Here is a 20,945-nt window from a genome sequence, read left to right as displayed (position 1 = left end):
AACAGTACTCACATAACGTTGCAGCTGATCACGTAGAAGAAGCTGTAAACGAAATAAAATACATTTGTTACCTATGGTCAGCCCAGCAAAACCAAATCATAACTACTACTCTCCGATCACGGCCCCCCTTTCAAGCCTTCCTGGTGGTCTACTGACACCCCCCTCCCTCTCAGTGAAAACCCATGTGCTCATTCACACGGGCAGATTGCACTAGCAATCTGCCCCCAGGGAGGGCTACATGAGGGCCACCCCCCTTTCCATTACATAAGTCGCTGGTGGTTTAGGGTGCTCCCCCACCGATAAAATTTAATTATTCTGTTTTTGTTTTGCCCCTACCCTAGGGGCAGATGGCCACATTACTGTGCCCATCTGCCCCAAGGGAGTGGGGGGGCAAAACATACTGCCCATGCTTGGGGTGGCGAGTGGGGCCTGTAGCAAGATTTCTGGTGCCCCCGCCAAATGGATGGGGGGCATCTCATGTACCCCTTCCTAGAGGCAAAAATCTGCCCCCAGGGAGGGCTACATGAGGTGCCACCCCCCTTTTCATTACCTCAGTCTCTGGTGGTTTAGGGTGCCCCAATCCAAAACACAATCTTTATTATTTTTTCCCCACTTTCCTAGAGGCAGATGGTGGGCAAAACAGGCTGACCCATGCTCTGGGTGCCAGAGGGGGGAGAGGGCCGCTTACATAGTAAACAGCCCCTCACCGCCCCCCTGACCCACCTTTTGCTGGGCACAGATCGAGCGATCCGTGACCAGCAATGCTTCAAAGACACCTCCCTCGATCTCAATGGCTCAATAATGCTGGAGGGAGAGGGAGAAGGGAACTCATCTTCTCTTTTCACTGCGGCAGCAGTGAAATTAACTTTCAGTTTCACATCCGCGTGCATTATGCACGCTGACGTGAAACTGAAGGAAATCCAACCCCCGGGCCATGAGGAGGAACCTCCTCCTCGCATAGCCCAGAGGTTGGATTACACTTTTGTGCGATCGCTGCTTTGCTTTGCAGCTATCGCACAAAGTGAAGTGCAGTGCTAAAAAGGACGAGGTATCTCATCCTTAGCACTGCAATGGTAATGTCAAGGACGAGATACCTCGTCCTTGGCACTTAAGGGGTTAAAAGAAGTGAAGCGTTTTAGTGAGATGTTAGGATAACCGGAAGGACGTTCTTGTTGGCCACTGGTAACAACACTGACTATGCACTCTCTGCCGGCTTAGCAGAGCCTGTCAACTGGCTGCTTTGGCGCCAGTTCGGGGAGAACTCTCTCTGCTCCCACGACCGAGATCTGTTGATCCATTGCGTTCGCACCTTCTCTGGTCTGCCCTCTCACTGTGCTGCAACTCCAAATGGCCACCAGCACAGCCAGTTCATCCACTCCTGATCCCAGGACCAGGCTGCCGCACCACTCTGTTCGCCGCCCGCAGACCCCCAGCATGTCCGCTTTGGTCCGCTACCAGCTGGACCAGCCTGTGTGGCAGCTGCCTTCCTCAGTTGGTCGAAGGCCCCAGGAGCCAACTCCACGGCAACCCACAGCCTCCAGGGCTCTCTGCTGGCCACAGTGCACACTCAGCAGAATCGTAATGTCTCATCACCGACTGGTGCCGAGGGCGAACTTTGCCTCTCCACACCAAGAGCCGCTCTCTGCCTCCAGCAGCAGCACCAGCAGCCCCTGCAAGTTCAGAGTGCTCACCCCACCTCGCTGGCTGGAGCGCTCACCTCACCCCACCTCGCTGGCTGCACCAAAGATAATGCGCGGCAGAGAGCACAGCTGCGGACAAACTCACTCCCTCCAAATCCTCCACCGCACCTCAGTGCACATCCGCCTGGAGTCCTCCACCACACTGGACCTGTTCAACTGGCCAGAGGCCGCCTCAGTCTTTCTACTGATAACACCATGTCTCGCAAATTCTTAAAAACCCCAGTTGACCTGAAGGGTGAGTTCCTTTATTTAAATACTCTACAGAAGAGAAATTCGCTCACCCTGGACTGGAGTAACTGACTGGAGACAACAAATGTACCAGTGTTTTCTGCAAAATGGTGCCCGTCACCATAAGCACAATTCATATTTTGCACAAGGCTGCCACTGAATGGCCAGCCATGCACACTGAAACTTTGATTTTCCATTTACTGCAAATAAGGTTTGTTTGCAGTAAATGTCAAATAAGTTTCGAACCTCCCCATAATTGCCAGCAAGGTCTAGTATCATGCAAATGGTACTAGCCCTTCACAAAATCTCCTCGCAAAACGTGAGTGGGCTAGTAGATTTTGTGAGCTTTGAACTCCAGTGCCCCGCTTACTGGTCTGTCAAACACGATAGAGCCCGTAGTGGCTACTGAGGGGTCTGATGCTCTAGCACTTAGCTTTTTAAATCTTTTGGTTCCCCAACTTGTATGGGTTGAGCTGCATCCCACTTCTCACACCATTTTTTAAGGCATCATGAAGCAAGATACAGACTACCGACTTAAAGTTCAAAATAAAATACTTTATTAAATCGAATGTCAGGATAGTAGAAGGCCTATCTTGCCCTAAGCTAAGTTGGGATTTCCCTACCTGAATGAAACGAAGAAAAGTCTGAGCCAAAGTTCTAATTAAAAGTGGGCCTGTGTCGAAAACCTATACTTGCCCTCACAACTAAAGCTAAACAATGTGTAGGGTTGTCAAAAAGAAATGGTGTTTAACTTAGTTCTGAACTTCTTCCAGCTCGGAGCTCTACTTCAGCTCCCCTTCCCAAAGTGTAAAATAGTTAAAAGAAAGTCTCAAGATAAACTTTCTCAAGTCAATGTGATGCAGTTCCAAACAATCCTCTGGGATCACTTCCCCAATATCCAAGCAACATAGTTCAAACCCAAAAGGGTCTTGATGCTTTATTCTCAAGACAACAAGGGTAGTTCCTCAAGCCTCAGGGTTCCCTTCACCAAGGCTAACTTCACCACCACAATGTCCTTGGTATTCAGCATTCAGGGCTCACTTGTCTAGATGCAGTTGTCAGACCGAACATCACTGATGGCGCAACCAGGATAGCTGGGCTTTTCAGCCCACACAGGTTCTTTGGTACTGGCTCCTGTGCACCAAGCCAACTTCACTCTGTTCCTCTTTATCAGCCAGTAGGCTTTATGTACTGATTTACACCCCTGGCTTCCCTTTGCTGCACTACATTCACTCAAAGTGCACTTTGAGGGTATTTCTTTCTCACCCTACCTTCTTATGACTGTCGCATTTGCACCCTTTTCCATAATTTGTTTTCATATGGTCACGTTGGCCTTTCTCTTTATTTTTCCAATGAAGTTTTATTCCATTCTGTATTTAATATGCTTAACTTCCGGGTTCCATTTAATTCTGCGTTCAATAGGCGTTCATGCCGTTTTTAAGTTTCCGTTGAGTTCGGTATTCAATATGCATTTGTTTTGCTTCAGTTTAAGGTTCTCACATTCTGAGACTTTCAAAAACGTTCTCTGATGAACGTGGCCACTCTGATTCAAAGTATTCCTTCTTAAACTTCAACAATGGAAATGTTCCGGCTCATGCACTCGCGTACCAAGTTATACCAGGTTTCTGATCTGTCAGAAACTCACCTGTTCCATCGATAACTTTCACAGCAATGCGGAGCACACAAACCTCTGCTTCTGATGTTAGGGGTCCAACGTCTGCCCCTCGGACACTCCTGTGTCTGCTCACCAACACAGTAGAACAAGCACTTTTTTGTTTCAAGGGAAATGGACAGCCTTTCCACACGGCTCCCTTCTCCGCCTACAGTCTGCCCCAAGGAGCCCCAGCTTGCACCCTTCGTGAAACCACATCTCTCTGCAATCCACAGCGTATCGGCGTTCTGCAGCTGGCAGTCCAACTCTCCAACGGCTCGCCTCCTCTCAAACAAGTTCCCCTGCTGGTCTCCCCCACGGGCCTCCCTGTTGCTCTCTGTGGTGTTCTCTGTCTCATTTTATACGCCTGCAGCCCTTTAACTGGTTGCAGGTGGGCTTTCTCAATTGAGCTTGCCAGAGTATGATTAAGGGGACAAGCCTGACCTTCACAACACTTTGCAGGCATCTACACTATACTAAATTGGTGAAATGGTATAGTGTTCACTCTTAGTTGCTTCTTCCTCATCTCAGTACTGTCAAGTGTCACATGATGAAAAATGGCTTACAATAGCCCATAAAGGTCGGTAAGGTTAGGTTGATTGTCACCTGTGTTTACCCTGCTCCCATTCCCAGATGACCCTCCCCCCAGGTGATCTTCCCTCACTTCTCCACCCCCTAGGCCGGGATCCAAGAGCCATAGCCTTTCCAAGGCCACCTGAGAAGACGATCCAGGGGGTTTAGGACTGAGAATAGCCTTGGGGTTTTTCGCAGCATATAAAAATCACAGGTAAGTTAAATGCAATAAAACGGAGTAATCTGATGCCGGAAAAAAGACTAAGCACAAACCCATTTCCCTCGTTCTTATGAAGTCCATACCTAAGATGTAAGGGGCCTTGCGCCCAAAAGTCACAAATTCCAAGGTATGGTTTCTCCAGTGATGGTATTTCAGAACTGATGCAGTGGGCTGTGGTGGTGCTTTGAAAGTTCTTCAAAGTTGGTATCCCAAATCCGGTGAGTACCCCATTCTATCCTATTCCCAAGGCAAGCCATAGCACAGGTTTCTTAGCCCAGCTTTGTCGACCAGCGACCAGGCCACAGACACTCTAGTGACAAGGGCTCTACACCGCTCTCTCCTCATCACTGACCTTGCCAAGAAGGCTCACTTTCAACTTCACCTACTCACAGGCATTCACCCTTTTCTCATGTTCGCCCAGAAACTCAATGTCTCCAGAGCTCTGGTTATCTCCAGGCTGGACTACTGCAACAGCCTCTTCCTCAATCTGCCTCTTTCCTCCCTCCGTCCCCTTCAACTAATACAGAATCGGATTGCAAGACTTATTCTTGACCTCAAGCCCAGGGATCATATTTCTCTAGCCCCAAAATCTCTCCACTGGCTTTGGGTGGATGCAAGGATAAAATTCAAGACCCTCTGCATCATCTACAAGACTTTCTGGGGCCTGGGACTGAGTTAAATCCCGAGTTATCTCCCTAAATACCTCCCAGCTAGAGTCATTTGGTCCTCTAGCTCTAACTCTCTGCATGTTAGACGTTTCTCCAAGCAGAGAGTGGGGGTAGATCTTTCTTTAGCTGGAGCCTCACTCTGAAATGGCCTCACGCCCCTCTCAGACTTTAGCTGGATCTCCTTGAGTTCCGGAAGCTTCTCAAGACCTTCCCTTTCTCCTACTCCTTCCCTGCTTATCTCTTCCTGCCTCCTCCCCCCACCCCCCACTGCACCCTGCTGCAAATGGCTTCCCAGTCCCTTCTAAGCCATACAGGGGCCAGGCTCTCCCTTAACCAGTCTGCCTCAGCTCCCCCTTACCAGCACTTGCCTTCGGGCACCCCTCCCTGGCTAGACTACTGAGTCTGGTCCACCCCCTTCCTCGCACTAACTGACCCTCATCCCTCCCCAGCGCACTGTCCCTTCAGGCCCACCTAGCACTTACCCAACTCCTGGGCCCCATCCCTCCTGCACCCCCTTCCCTCTCACACTACCCTTCCTTCCCCTCACCAACTTCCTGTTGCTGCACTTGCACAATCTGAATGTCACAAGGTCTAGTAGGACCGTTTGTTTATCATCCTCTGTTCCCCCCTTCCCCTTAGCCTTGTGGCACCTGGAAACACTTTCTGCTGTATAGGCGCCACCCAAATGTTCAAAAAATAAAATGTTAAACTATCTTAGACCGGGGAAGGAAACGGGTATGTTCACTTACCCCCCCTGATTCCGTTTCTTCCAGGTGGCACTGCAGGTCTTCTGGAAATTGCTGACCCTACAATCTTCTGGTTCTGGTGAGGGAAGCATAGGGGTTGCTGGTGCAGATGGCACTTTTCATGCCGGGAGCTAGTTGCCGTTCTCACCAGACAGTTCCAGGCAACTTCTTGAAGACAATTCACAAATTAAAAAAAGATTCAGACCCTTCATGTCACCTCACGCCATTGCAGAAGCATTGTTCTAGCGGAGGTCACCAAGGTCAGGTGGCTACAGGAAACCTTCCGACGGTGAACACAGAAGCAACCCCAGCACAGCTTTACTTGCCGTGAGATGGCCAAAAGGTTAGCTTGTTGGTCAACTCGGTGGTCTAGGGACACTTCCGAAGGCTTCCAAGGGGTTGGCGGGTGGTCCGAGATTGGTTGTTCCCACCAATCCAAGGGTTGAAGCTCAACAATGGTCTTCTGAGATCAGGCACAGGGACTAAATGGTCTAATCAATGGAGTTGATGTTGGTCAGCTGCAGAAGTCCTCGGCTTGTCAGCGGGCTGCTCCCCTTGGTAGAAGTCATTTTTCCAACCATTTTTTCTCTTATAGCTAGGAGCCCTCCTTTTATTCAAGATTCAGTCTGGGAGCTTGCCCAAGCCCACCAATTTTAGGGGTCTGCACCATTCAAACAGCCCAGGGTTGTCCAATCCTGGACAACCATTGGCCATCACATCCATCCAGTGTGAAGAACTCATGGTGGCAACAAGTAAGACAGACACAAGTGATCACAGTTCAAGGATGTTTATTGAACAATTAATACTGTATGCGGGTTGGAAAAACGCTTAATCTAAACCTAAATCTAAGATGGGAGCAAGCGTCGACCATCAAATGAAAAATAAGGCAGTCCTAGTTGCTTTGTCAAAATAAAAGGGCCTATACTAAGAAACCTATTGCCGAAACTTACAACTAATACAAAAGGGTGTGGGATAGCTTTCAAGAAAAAGAACTAAGTGTTCTCAAATAATGTCGGGATGCGGTAGCCTGGTTCTCCCTTACCCACGTTAAGAGCATGGCAAGGTGGGAGCTTAGAGCACAGCACAGTCTCGGGCTTCTCTAGCAGGAAACTATAATTTCAATGGCATTTCTCAGGACTGTCGATGGCCAAATCTCCTTTCCTTTGAAACTCTCTTGCCTTTGGGGCTTGACGTGTTCAAATAACAAAAACAAATGTTCCTTTAACCAAATGAAAGTTCTTTAGGGTGATAATGATTCACCCTTGGGTCCCTCTTTTCTGGCCGCTGACCTTTCTTAATTGTTTACCACAGTTTCACGCAGGGTGATGGCTTCACCCCTGCTTCTCCCTCGGTCGGGTTTGAACCCCTATTGACTTTTTCAGTACCGTCAGCATCCCTTGATCGGGTTCACTCTTGCCAACTTTACATTCACAATTGCTTGCATGATTCACCTCCCTTTCTTTCACACAGCTTGCAGATCAGTCTTTCGATTGTACAGGGATTTTGCTTGACCCTCTGTTATGACCACTTTGACCTATTTCGCTGGCCCTCCTACGGCCTTCTAGTATTTTGTAGTTTCACTCAGATGGGGGATCGACCAGTGTTTCTTGAGTTAGCACCCATGTGGTGCCGGTTTCCCTCTGCAGCTGGTCTCCCCTTTTACACTCTTTACACTTCTTTCATAGTTCATCGAACTTGGTTCAAAACTTGCTAATTTGCGATTCTCACTCAACACAGCCCGATTCTTATAGTTTCCCCCTTTCACTCACCGGCAGAGATAAACAGCTTAGCGTTTCTTCATCAGAGTCAAGGCCGGTAACACGGTCGCGAGAGCTTCCCTGGCTCCTACTTATCAGCGTAGGCTTTCCCCGAGTACCCTTGACATCTGCTGCAAGACACTGGTGCTATTGTCCGCAGTCTTAGGCTCTCTTCCACAAAGGTTCTGCGGGTCTGGGACGAAAAGGGCAAGGTCTCTTCTCTCCTCGCCACCCTCTTAATGCCTGCCGCCTTTCTCCTTCTGTTGAACTGCCGTGCTTGATCAGCAGTCTTGTTGTGCTGTCTGCTGTGCTCATACTGTGCTCTCGGGCTCCACCTTTTATCCCTGTGGGGAAGGGAAAGGGGTGTTGGGTGTGTGTGATTCAGGTTAATTGCCTGACCTTGCCTGACCCTTGTATTGGGACATGTCAGGTAAACGGCTCTGCTGTAAATCCATTGTTTTTTGTGTTGTGCAAAAGTGTTAGTGTTGGAAAAGGGCGGGGGGTAATGGTTTTGAATGTCCTACGTGAGAGAACAGTAAAAGGGTGTCAAAGGAAGTGGGATACTGCATCTCTCCCATCGGTGTCCCACTCCCCAAGGACCCCCCCGCCCTCCTTCCAGGTGATCCTCCCTCACTGGTCCACCACCAGGAACTGGATCCAATAGCGATGGCCGTGTCCTGGCCATGTGGATGACAGATCTCTGGGGACTTCCTAGAGAGACACCTTCAGGTTTCTCACACCAGCAATAAACATTTGGGGCGTCAAAGGCTATGGACTGGGACCATACCGTCCCAGCCCCCTCCTCTGGCTTACACAAACAAAGCCCAGGTTCCTGCGGAAGAAGCAGCTTTCACCGGCAAAGGGGGTCATCAAATATGGCATTTCCAGTCCTGAGAAGGCAGGAAGAAGGCCAAAGGACAAGATGGTCAAAGAACAAACGAAAATGTCATGGCTTGGCCATTTTAGGGTGCCAACCATCTTTAGTAGCCATTCATGATAAGGGCAAAAGTGCACAAGAAAAATATCACAAACTGTAAAAATCACACAGCTGCCAACATCTTGTCATCGGCACATCTTCAAAGTAACGTAAAAGCCATTCGGTACAAGTTATAAGGATGCAGTGTATCCTAACTGCACTTCACTGTAAGGTGATATATGCTATTGGAAACATGCAAAACATCCAAAGGAGACAGTCTTTCAGTACTGACAGTCTTTGGGACAAGTCAATTTCCCCACATGAATGAGCAAAGCAGGCAAGCGAATGGAAGTCGAGGGCTTCACTGACCTCCAAAAGTCAGCAAAGGACTAGAAATATAAGCAAAAAGCCCGGGGGTCCAATAAGAATCTATAGAGGCAAATGTGCAAAAAGAAAATATTTTCTAACAAACTAAACAAATTTTCAAGATGTGGGGACTGCCATCAGCGTATCTGTTTGCAACAGCCCGGAACGCCAACTGGCTGAAATTTGCATCCACATACTCGGTTAAAGGGTCACTAGGGAAAACTCTATGGATGAGTTGGTCGGACATATTTGCATATATATTTACACTGATGCCACTGCTTCGCAAATTAATACACAAGCTACTTCACAAACAACTCCAATATCCATTGTATCGAAATAGGCAAGGCAAGCACCCACCTTATGGGGATGACGATTCAACCACATGTAAAATTCCAAATAGTACATAAGGTACAAACACAACACAGACATTTAGCACATCCATGCCGATAAACGTTGGACTTGGCAGCATGTCTCCTGAAGTTAGAGTTCAACCTTTAGCTCCTTCCAGCGAAATGCAAAATACTAAGGGAATCCATTGAACCCAATACTAGACACTGTTGTTTCAACAAGTGAAAACGTTGTGTCATTTGTTGCGCCCAGAAGAGTATCAACTCTTGACTATTCTCCTACAGAGATTTTGCCCTATTACACCTCTTAGATTCTCGGTTGGTTTTTAACTCCCTTAAGGTGTATCTCTCTGTACTAGCAGCCTACACCTCGTCACAAGAGAATATATCCTGGTGGAAATTTCTTGTAGTCCAGGGTTTCATTAAAGGGGTAAAACGTATCCCCAGTTGCACATCCACCCCTGGGCAGGATGTCAATATCGATATGCAAATGTTTCTTTAAGGAACTCAGGGTGGCAACAGTAAAGACAGACACAAGTGTTCACAGTTCAAGGATGTTTATTAAACCGTATAGGTAGGTTGGAAAAACGCTTAATCTTAAACCTAAGATGGGAACAAACTACGACCATCAAATAATAAGGCAGTCCTAGTGGTGTCTTGTCAAATAAAAGAAATATTGTCAATGCTTACAACTAAAGACAAATAAGTATGGGATAGTGTTCACAAGAAAGAAAGAAGTGCTCACAAATGATACGTCGGGATGTGGTAGCCAGGGGTCTCCCTTCCCCATGTTTTGAGCACAGGACAAGGTGGGACTCTTGAGCACAGCACACTCCCGAGCTTTCCCAGCACGAGACAGTTCTGTTCATAGCTATCAGGAACTTTGGTGGTTAAGTCTTTTGTCTACAAAAAGTCTCTTGCCTCCGAGGACCTGATGTGTTCCAAAATAACAGTTCCTTTCCGTAGGCACCTTGGGTGATGACCTTTCACTCCTGGATCCCCCTCTCCTGGGCTCAGATCCACAAAAAGTTCATTGTGGCATCGGGACCTTCGGTGGTTACGTTTCTTGCTTTCGAGGGCCTGATGGGTTCAAAAGTATAAACAAAAGTTCCTTTCTGATTGTACTTGAGTGATAATTCTTCACCTCTGGGTCCCCCTCTTCTGGGCTGAGACCCCTCTCGAAAATCAGCCTCCCTCCGTCAGGTTCACTCTGGCTTGTATTCAAAAGATCTCTCATTTGCATTCGCTTGTCAGTGGTATGAGGGCTTCTCACCCTTGGGTCTACCTCTTCTGGGCTCAGACACTTCTCGAATGTTTGCCTTCCTCCGCCTAGTTTGCTAGGGCTTATGTGAAATCAATTCCACTTATGGCACTCACAAACCTTAATGTCTTTTTAAAAAGACATTAAGGACATCCCACTGTCTGGTTCACTCTTGTCAACACCATTCATCGGGACTTCAGGCTTCGCCCCATTCCATCCGCATCCCTCCGTCTGGTTCACTCTTGGCAACTTTTGCCAATTACACAGTTCTTTCTACTTTTCTAAATCTACCTGCCTCTATGGTCCGCCCTTTACAACTAATCCAGAACAGGACTGCAAGACTTGTCCTTGGCCTCAAGCCCTGGGATCGTATATCTCCCCAGCTCTGAAATCCCTTGGCTCCCAGTGGATGCAAGGATTAAATTCAAAACCCTCTGCACTGTCCACAAGGCTTTCTGGGACCTAGGTCCCAAATACCTTCAACTATCCCTCTGTAAATACCTCCCCTCTTGAGCTCTTCGCTCCTCTACCTCTAACTCCCTCAGGGTCAGTCGTTTTTCAAAGAAACAAGCTGGGTGTAGATCTGTCTTTGGCTGGGGCCACCCGTTGGAACAGCCTCCCTGCCACCCTGAAACTTGAGGAGAACCATCCCCGGTTTCGGAAGCAACTCAAGACCTTCCTCTTTGCTTCTGACTTCGCACTCCCCTGCTGATCTGTTTCTCTCTCGGCACCTGGCCACCCTCTGTCCTCCAGGCCCAGGTACCTACTCACCCTGTCACCCTCCTGCACTGCCACCCCTTGCACTGGGGTCTGTATCTGTACCGATACAGTCCCCAACCCCCTTTCTGTTCTTTCTGCGCTCATTCCAACATATCCTGTCTGCTGTCTTAAACCCAGCACTTGCCATTTGCTGGCTGCACTACCACCGTTTATTGCCTTTATTATTTATTTCATGTATCTATCAATCATCAGATTCTCTTCTGCTCCGCACTTTCCACTTCACCCGCCTTCCATGCACTTTTCCCCTTTCCCATGCACTTGCACGTTCTCAATGTCTCTGGGCCTAGTAAGATTGTTGTTTTGTTCTCCCCTGGTACCCTCCCTTGCCGCGCTCTGAAACACTTGTGTACGAGTGCGATATAAATAAAATATATTATATCAGACCCCTGTATGACCACTTAGACCTTTTCCTTGCGGCTCTCCTTGGGCCTTCTGGTATCCGTAGTTTCAACCCTAGGGGAATTAACCAGAGTCTCTCAAGTGAGCACCTACGTGATGCCGGACCCCTCTGCAGCTGGTTTTCCCATAAAATGTTAAGTTCTTTGAACTTTCTTTAAATTTCTCATTTGCCACTTTCGTTCAACACAGTTCTGTTTCTTATCGGTTCTCTCCTCGACTCAGTGGCTATGATGAACTGCTTGGCTTTTCTTGTGTCTGGAGTCAAGGACAGCACCACGGTAGCACGTGTCTCTCCCTGTCCTGCTTATCAGTGTAGGCATGCTCCATGTACCGTTGACATCTTGTGCAACACACGCTGGATATTGTTTGCGGTCTTAAGATTCCTTGCACGGAGGCTTTGCAGGTCTGGGTTGCAAAGGACAAGGTCGCTTCTCTCCTTGTCGCCCTTTCGGTTCTCGCTATCTTTATCCTCTTGAACTGCCGTGCTTGGATAGCTGTCTTGTCGTGCGGTCTGCATTGCTCGTAGTGTGCTTTCGTGCTCCATCTTTTATCCATGTGTGGAAGGGCCGTCGGGGGGTGTGTGGTTCTGGTCAATTGCCTGACTTTACCTGACCCTTGTATTGGTGTTAGTCCGTTGTCTTTCAAGGTGTGCGAAAGGGTTTGTGTCAGAAAAGGGGGTGGGGGGGTAAGAGTTTCTGAGTATCCCACCTGATGGGGGGGAGGGGGGTGAGGAAAAGGTCTTGTGAGAAATTATATTCTTCATCCTAGGGGTTTTGATTAATCCAAAAGGATGAGATGAATAGGGAGGTGGAGGGGGGCGGTGTTTGGTTAACTCAAACTGGGAATTCGTGAATAATAATCAGAGGGATAGGGAGAAGAATGACTGGGTTTATCCGGGTATGCAACAGAAAAACAGGGATCCTGGGAGATGTAGCTTCCCACAGCACTGGGGTTTGGGTTCCTAAAGGGCTTACCATAGGCGGATGGTTTGTTGGCTTTGGATAAGGGAGATTAATTGGGTTGAAGGGTGGTAGATCTGGAACAGCTCACAAAAGCTTCAGGGACTTCGTCCTCCTCACCTTCTTCCCTGGTATAATACCGCATAACCCTGGGTTCCCCTACCCAGGTGATCCTCCCTCGTCTACCCCTAGGGGTAAGATCTGAGAGGGCCAGTTCTTCTCATGCCACCTGAAAAAGGCATTCCCAGGATCTTCTTGGGAGAATACCCTCAGGTTTTTCACACTTGTGTGTGCCCCCTTTGAGTCGATGCATAAGGCTATAATGCGACTTCACATACAATCGCTTTTCTAATAGCGGTCACACCCATTACAAGAATAAGTGATTTACAGGCTCTTTCTGTTACGGGACCTTTCTCTCCATTCACAAGCACGAGGTGGTTCTAATAACTTGTCCTCTGCTCTCACCGGAAATGCTTTTCAAAAGGTCCTGTCAGTCCATTGAATTGCTCTCTTTTGTCCCAATATTTATTTTTAAGTTGGGAGGAAAAAACTCTACACACAGTGGATATTCGTAGAGCTGTAATGTCTTAACTAAATAAAACAAAAACAATTGGGAAAACCAGTCCTTTGGTTCTTTTGCAGAGAACCGAGAAGGGAATCGTGTAAAACGCACTACAATTTCTAGGTGTATTATCAAATACATTCAACTTGGCAATCCTCTAGCACATAAAACATGACCATTTGCACCACGATCTCATTCCACACGTAGCCCAAGTGAAACATTGGCTTTTACTGCCAACGTACCATTAGATGAGATATGCAAGGCTGCAACTTGGACTTCAGTCGATACTTTTACTCAACACTATTGTGGCGATGCACAGGCCAGAGCTGATAAACAAGGAAGCAAACGGTTCTTAAGCATCTGTTCTTTACTGCACCCGCTGCTTGCCCACCACCTTCTTCTGGTACTGCTTGCTAATCTATGCAAAGCTTGTGAATCTAATCACAAAGTGGTTCTAATAACTCACCCTCTGTTCAAGAAGCACCGGCCAACACCTTCAGACCCACTACTCCACCCATGCATCGCCTGGAAGCGTAGTTGTCCAGGCTGCCACAGTGAACCTGAAGACTACATCCTTCCCATCGGATTAGGAGAGGTAGAAGTTAGATGTGACTGAGCAAGCCTTGGACTGGGATGCGTCAGTGCCTCCTGTTCCTTAGCCAAATTTCAATTTGGACTTTGGTCAGTTATTTCAGAGGTGACGGAACACATATCTGTGGGCGACATTTGGTTTTGAGGCCTTGGGGAAGGATGGCAAGAAGGCTTAACACCAGGTCCTGCAATCGGGCCTGGATAATGCTGACTGCATGGCAAGAACTATGACTACCGGTACGGTACTAAGGAGGTACATTTGGCTGTGAACCTCTGGTTTTCCCTCGGATGCCCAGGCAGAACCTCTGGACATGTTTGATGGCAACAATCTGCTTGGTACGAAGGCAAATTAATCCCTCCAAAAATTCCAGGTCTGCTCACCACCAGAGGCTGACGTTATTTGTTAATCTTATAAAGGTTACTTACCAGTAATAGTCTTTGTGGAACATAAATCTGTTTCGAATGACTTGCCCACCATCTATGGGTTACCGGGAAATAAAGATTAGATAATGTATGCATGCCTCTAGGCTGTTCGCTTTAAGATTGATTTGCTGTACTTTTGGTGCACAGTACTTGCATTACTCTCACAGTAGTATGCACACACCTTGCATCCTGATTACACAAACAGGCTAACCGTCAGAGGAAGTCAACTCAGAGGAGCATTGTGTGTGCCTGTAAATGTAGTATGAAAGGGACCTCCTCATCAGCAACTATCTTTTGCTTTACAGAAAGTAACTTGTGATATTCTGGACCAATCACTAGATGGCAAACTATTGCAAAGCAGCTAAACGTGCAAGCACCAGAAGGAACATAGCTGGTTAATTTGCTTTTACTTTCTCTTCCTGTTTGCACCTTGAGTGTGAGACTTGAATGTGACTGTGATGAGCATGCTTGAAGTAGAAATGTTTTCGCTATTGTGAAAATATGTCCTCTGTAATACTATGACTGTTTTGACAAATTAATGTTGAGTAATCAATTGAAAATTGTCGAAGATGGTCTCAGGAACACATCAACTCTCAGAGAGAGTTCAAGGGTTTTTATTTTGATTTGTAGAAAAGGGCACAAAGGGCTGTCTAGGTATGGGCAGTCCCTATCTAACCCAGTTGCCGCTCCACCCCATGCTGTTCACTAAAGATCAATAACCACTGTTACCTAAACACTATCTAGCTCAATGTGGTGGCCTAAAGGCAAACACTTTATCTATTTAGACTCCCTCAGGGAACAATCTAGGCTACCCAATGTGATGCAACTCAAGGTTTGTACCTCACAATGTTTCAAGCCCCACTCCACCTTGTGTTTCTGAGCTCTGGTGTTCCTCTCCTTATCTCTCCCTTCCTTCTCCTGCTCTCCGTGCCCTCTAATCCCCCACTGTCTCTCCTCTCTCTCCCTGATTCTTCCTCCTCTTTCCCTCTGATGTTCCTCTCTCTATGATCTACCTCCAAACTCTTAAGATTCCTTCCTCACCAGTACTACTCTCCCTGCCTCCACTATCCATTCTCCCCACTACTCTCCCTTCTCCTCACTACTCTCCCTACCTCTGCTCCACACCACTACTACTCTCCCCTCTCCACACCGCTACTACTCTCCCCTCTCCACACTGCTACTACTCTCCCCTCTCCACACTGCTACTTCTCTCCCCTCTCCACGCTGCTACTTCTCTCCCCTCTCCACGCTGCTACTTCTCTCCCCTCTCCACGCTGCTACTACTCTCCCCTCTCCACGCTGCTACTACTCTCCCCTCTCCACGCTGCTACTACTCTCCCCTCTCCACGCTGCTACTACTCTCCCCTCTCCACGCTGCTACTACTCTCCCCTCTCCACGCTGCTACTACTCTCCCCTCTCCACGCTGCTACTACTCTCCCCTCTCCACGCTGCTACTACTCTCCCCTCTCCACGCTGCTACTACTCTCCCCTCTCCACGCTGCTACTACTCTCCCCTCTCCACGCTGCTACTACTCTCCACGCTGCTACTACTCTCCCCTCTCCACGCTGCTACTCTCCCCTCTCCACGCTGCTACTCTCCCCTCTCCACACCGCTTCTACTATCCCCTCTCCACACCGCTTCTACTATCCCCTCTCTACACTACTGTTTCTCTTCCCCCCCCCTCACATCCTTACTACTTTCCAGACATTGCTACAACTCCGCCCAAACCAGCTTACTCAATCTCTCCTGATTTCACTCTGCCATTTTCTCACTAACTCCATACTCTCCCCTGCCCCTACACTCAACTCCAAGTACCACATCCTCCAACCAACCAATACCTCATCTTGCACACTGCCTGAATAATCCATCTCCAGGATCCTCTGCACCCTCCTTCCTCCTTCAGGTCTCTTGGCCTCCCAACACTTCCTCTCACCTCACCTGAACAACCCCCCTACTTCCTGAGTCTCCATTCGTTTTTCACACCTTTCCTTCCATTGGCTGTCCTTCCCTGCTGGTTCCCTGGGACAATCTCCTACTATTATTCCCCCCTACCCCCCGGCAGGTGTTCTAATAATTAAGGGGAATAAAAGAGTCTGATCGATCCCATCCCCTTTCTCGTACACGGTTCAACCTGGGTTTGGCAATGGCAGCCCATGTGTTGAATTTGAGAGTTCATGTCCCAGATCGCGTGAGTGTCTCCCAGGGGTTATCCTTTGGTTTAGCTGGGGAGTCACTCTGCAGCTCCATAACAAGGGTAGCATCCTTATTTAATGAAGCTTTTGGAAGCTTGCCACATAGGTGCTGATCTCTGTTGGGTTCATCGGTGTTGTCGCTTAGTGTCTTTGATTTTTTTGGTTGCATGTTTTGGTGCGTGGTTTCTCTGCAGCTCTCTGGAGTCTCACTTGGCCTATTATCTAGGCCTCCATCCAAGGTGCATGCTATAATATGTAGTTTTCTGCAATAGATGGAAAGAAACCCGGCCAGCATCATGCGAGACGGGTATGCGTTACTGTGGTACTCTCCACAAACATTCTGGCAATAAAAGAAGGGGACAGGGACTGGGGCCCTCCCAACTGCCACCTTCCGGGGTAGGAGTGGCTCTGGCTTCCACCCTGATGGGCCTCTCAACCCACACTGAGATGCGTCTCCATCCTCTCTTGAAGGGGTTAGGTTATTTACCCTGTCACACAAAGTAATCTGGATTCCACATTTGTTTGGGAGCTAGAGGTCTAATAAAATGTTATAGCTGCTGGCAGATAGTATTTTATTTGCATACAATATGACTATGGCCTCACTTTCGATTTGTAAACCAGTGTGTATCGCTTGAAACCTACATCTGCATTCTTAGTCATTCTTAAAAGAAATCGAAATTAAACAACCAATTGCACTTCTGTAATGTTCCCAGCTTCCATTTTTTGGTAATATTAAGGATGCCACGTCTCAAAGGCCCTTTTTAATTTGGGTGCTTTATAATGTACCAGAATGCTTCACCGGTTGCTCCCGAGTGCCTGCTAATCTTTTCGCTGTTGTATTACATGTGTACTTTTTGGAGCTATTGCCTGTTGGTAAGCCAGATTAGCATGTCAGTTTGGTTAATTGGCAACATATTAGCACAAACCTTTGCTTTACATGTAGAGTTTGCTTTTTGAACAACGGTTGATTCTGTGGGCAACGCCAGGTTTTGGGGACTGATATTTTGAACACATTTAAATTGAAAATGCATTGTTCCAGTTGTATACAGAAGAAATTTTGGGGTGCTTCGATAATTTTGGATTGGTGACAGACATCTACTTTTTCCTACCTCTCCTGCTAATTCACAGCACTGTGCAAACAGACACTGTTTGGTGCTGATTAATCCTTTTTTGCCTATATCGTTTGCTCGCCCTGCTGCACAACACCCTCCCTTCTATCCCAGGTATGTATATTATAAGGGTGCAGTAGTTAGACTGACAAGGAGGGGTTATTGTGGTCAACATAAATGTATATTCAAAGTGGTAAGTGAAACGAAACCCTATCTTGCCCTAACTGTAAGAGGGCATTCCCTGCCTCAACCAAAAATACTAGTGTCAGGAGGTCCAAAAGCAAAAGCCCACAGTTCGATGTCAGAATCGTAGCTTTGCCCCCCAGTCTCTGTGTTAAACTAAATCAAAAAGTTCTTCCTAGTCCAGAGGAATGACTCCCTTCCCCTGGACAGAGACCGTTCTGGTTTTTGCCAGTTTCTAAAGTTCAATCTCAAGTGTTGAGGGACATGTCTCCAGCTTTTCCCTGTCTTCTCAGACAGTTCCGAAACTGCTGAGAGATGGTCTTCTATCCCCAACTGGCCTTTCTCTGATTTCTTGGCTTGGATGCTCCTCCAAGCTGCGGTGGGTCCTTGACCCTGGTTGGCAGGCCTGGTTTCCTTCTACCAGGCACTGAAATGAAGAGGAGGAGTTTGGATGCTTCTCCAACCTCTGGTTGGTACTTGGCCTTGACTGTTGGACCTGGTTCACTTTTTCTCCCATGCCTGTATTCATATATCTTATTCCCAAAGTTCTCTTCACTTGCCTATTTGACAGCCCTGGGTAGCATTTCCTCCACGTACTATCACAAAGATGTTTGTGTACTCTTGAAACTTGATATGATCTTTTCTTATTAAGAGTCCCAGAGCCTATTCCCTTTGTTACAGTGTTGTGATAATGACTTTCTTAGTGCCTTGCAGGGGTTATCCGCTTTCCCCGGCTTTCCATATACTGTTGCTATCAGGGTTTCTTATACCCTCTGGGGACCCCCAACCGTAGGCTCAGCCACCCAAATACATTTAGGGTCTTGGCTGCAGCTCTCCTGCTGGTCCTGGGCTTTCCCAGGTCTTTCTCTGCTTCACCGGCGCTCTGGAGCTCTTCTCGGCTAGCCGCAGTGACTTTGCAGCTTCTGTCCCTGTTCGGTGTCTTTCTCCAAGTCGGAAGGCATCATCCTGCAGGGCTGCGCTGCTGGCATCTTCCCCTGCCAGCCTCTCAGTTTGCTCAGCATATCTGGTGGAGACCGCCACTTAAATGTCTTAGCGCAGGGTCTGCTCCTGCTGCTTTCCTCGCCGACCACTGGTCCCTCTCGCGGGGTCCTCTCTGGAGTATCCTCACACACTGGTGAGCCCGATGTTGGTTTTTATGTCTGTATCCAGTAAGGCCTGTGACTGAATACTAGACCACTCAGACAGGTTTATCAGAGTGATCCCTGCAGATCTGCGCCTGTTCCTTGTCAGTTTCTTGACTCAGATCTTCATGATAGTCATTGCTATTCTTCCTCATCTCAGTCCTTTATACTTCTAGCATACTATAGATGTATATACGATAGGAGAGTGGTGGTGAAGAGAGATGGGGTCTTGGCTGGATACTGCTTTCTCCCACAATAGTCAACCCTTGTACCATATCATGTAGAGGCCTCAACTCCCATGCGTCATGGGAAGGTGATCCCCTTACGGAAACAGTGACTGCATCCTGGGATGCGTCACAATATGCTGTGCTCAAAAAGCTTCTGCTATGGAAAACATAAGGATAGTGATGCACTGGTAGGGATAAAATCATGAACGCAGTTCACTCGTGACAGCTCATCTCTTGGCAATTGCTTTTGACCCACGTGCACCCCATAGTCTCTCCCAGCCAGCTGTGAAGTATCAAGAAGAAAGAAACCTGTCATTTTCTGTATTTCTTGTGTGACAAGTCTTTCTTGTGGAATGTGTATGGCAAGTGAAGCTGTGCCTGTGCCATTATTTGTTGCATGTCGAGTGGTGGTGTGCCACAATCTTCTTTCATAATGCTGTCCCTTTGTCCACAGAGTGATGACCGATCTACTATCTCGCCCGTTTCACCCACATCTCAAACAGGTAAGGCCTCTTGGGCCACCACTTAAGTTTCTATTGCTTCCTGTTTTGTGTGTGGCAATAGGTGGGAAGGGAGTACAGCGGCCTTGTGAGTTTATTGTATTTTTCTCTGCTGACCTCCTCCCCTTCACTTGCAAACCTGTGAGCGTGGTGCTGATAAATATTACATGATCTAAAAAGAAGGCCTAGCAAAAATTGTTACGACAGCAATATTTTTCGAAAGCACTCAAAAGAACACAAAATGCAAACTTCAACAACAAAATATATTGAGGAGTGGAAGTGTATTCCATAAAGCAAAACTGTTAGTAAGTTAGTTTGAGGTCTGCAAACAGGCAGGTATTATAAGCAAAAGTCAAAGTAAATGTCACCAGCTGTGCTGTTTGTCATAGCCTTCCTCTGGTCAGTCTCTACACTGTGGAAGGGGTCAGAAATTAAAGCTGGACACAAAGTTGTCATGTTTTTGGTCAAAGACTTTTATTTTTTAAATGAAAAGGGGTAAGGAAAATGCCTGTCTGACCCTATTCTAAAAGAGAGTTTCCCTAACGAAAAACGAAGGGTCTGTCAGGATATGAATAACTTTTTATTTTTTATTATTTTTATTTTTATGGTTGATAAAATCAACCTTTCAAATATTACAAAATGTCAAAAACAGTGCAATATAATCATTAAAATCCCTTTCACAGTTAGGAAAAAAGAGAAATACAAATACGACACGTGGCAAGCAAAACTCAGAACATTAGAATTCAGCAACAATGTGGCAAAGGAAAAAGTAAAAAAATTATAAAAAGTTAAGGATATCAATAACTGAAGTCATGTTTGTGTCCAAAACATCCTATCCTGACCTTCACACAACAAATAAAAAGTGTGAAAGGAAATGTTGTAAACCTGATATTGGCAAAAAAGTGTTCTAAAAGTTTGAAATGCTCCAACGGAAATGTTCTCCAAGGTGAAAGACCTTGGTCCCAGAGGGTAGTTCCCGTCCCCTGGATTCTTTAAATGGGCTAGCACGTGTCTCTTTTACTAACTGATCCTTTGTGTCTCTCCTTGATTCACAATGTTCCTGTTTAGGCAACACATTCTGCAACAGTCTTTCTTTAACACAAGTATCTTTTATTTAACAAATACTGTTCTTCTGTAGTTTTCCTTGTAGCTTTGCAAGGTGCCCAGTATACTCCCCTGCCAGGACTCTTTATGCAATTCCAAGTGCCTGGTGTACTCTCCTGCCAGGACTTCTCTTGTGGCTTCACTTGCCTGTTTTACTCCCCTGCCGTTATGTGTTTCAGTTGCTTGATATTCTTCTCTTGCCAGGACTTCAAATGCGTTTCATAGTTCCTCTGTAGCACCAAAACTGCATATAACATGGTGTACTCTGTATATCTGGCTGCGGTAATATTTGTTCAAACTTTGCCCCACACTTGCATCTCATGCATTTGTATCGCATTG

General features: G+C 47.1%; 1 protein-coding gene across 6 annotated transcripts in view; it reads left to right on the top strand.

Annotated features, from left to right (window-relative positions):
* LRCH3 (leucine rich repeats and calponin homology domain containing 3) overlaps positions 1 to 20,945 on the top strand; it is a 1,351,362-nt gene that overhangs the window by 1,110,225 nt on the left and 220,192 nt on the right. For all 6 annotated transcript variants that reach the window (XM_069617579.1, XM_069617576.1, XM_069617577.1 and 3 more), the window contains one exon: positions 19,457 to 19,505. In XM_069617579.1, coding sequence (XP_069473680.1) covers positions 19,457 to 19,505 — 49 coding nt within the window. The remainder of the gene's footprint in view (positions 1 to 19,456; positions 19,506 to 20,945) is intronic.

This window comes from Ambystoma mexicanum, chromosome 10 (assembly GCF_040938575.1).
Source record: "Ambystoma mexicanum isolate Mex_15411 chromosome 10, UKY_AmexF1_1, whole genome shotgun sequence".
Lineage (NCBI taxonomy): Eukaryota > Metazoa > Chordata > Amphibia > Caudata > Ambystomatidae > Ambystoma > Ambystoma mexicanum.
The sequence above is the reverse complement of the archived record's forward strand: the minus strand, read 5'-3'. Positions and strand labels throughout refer to the sequence as shown.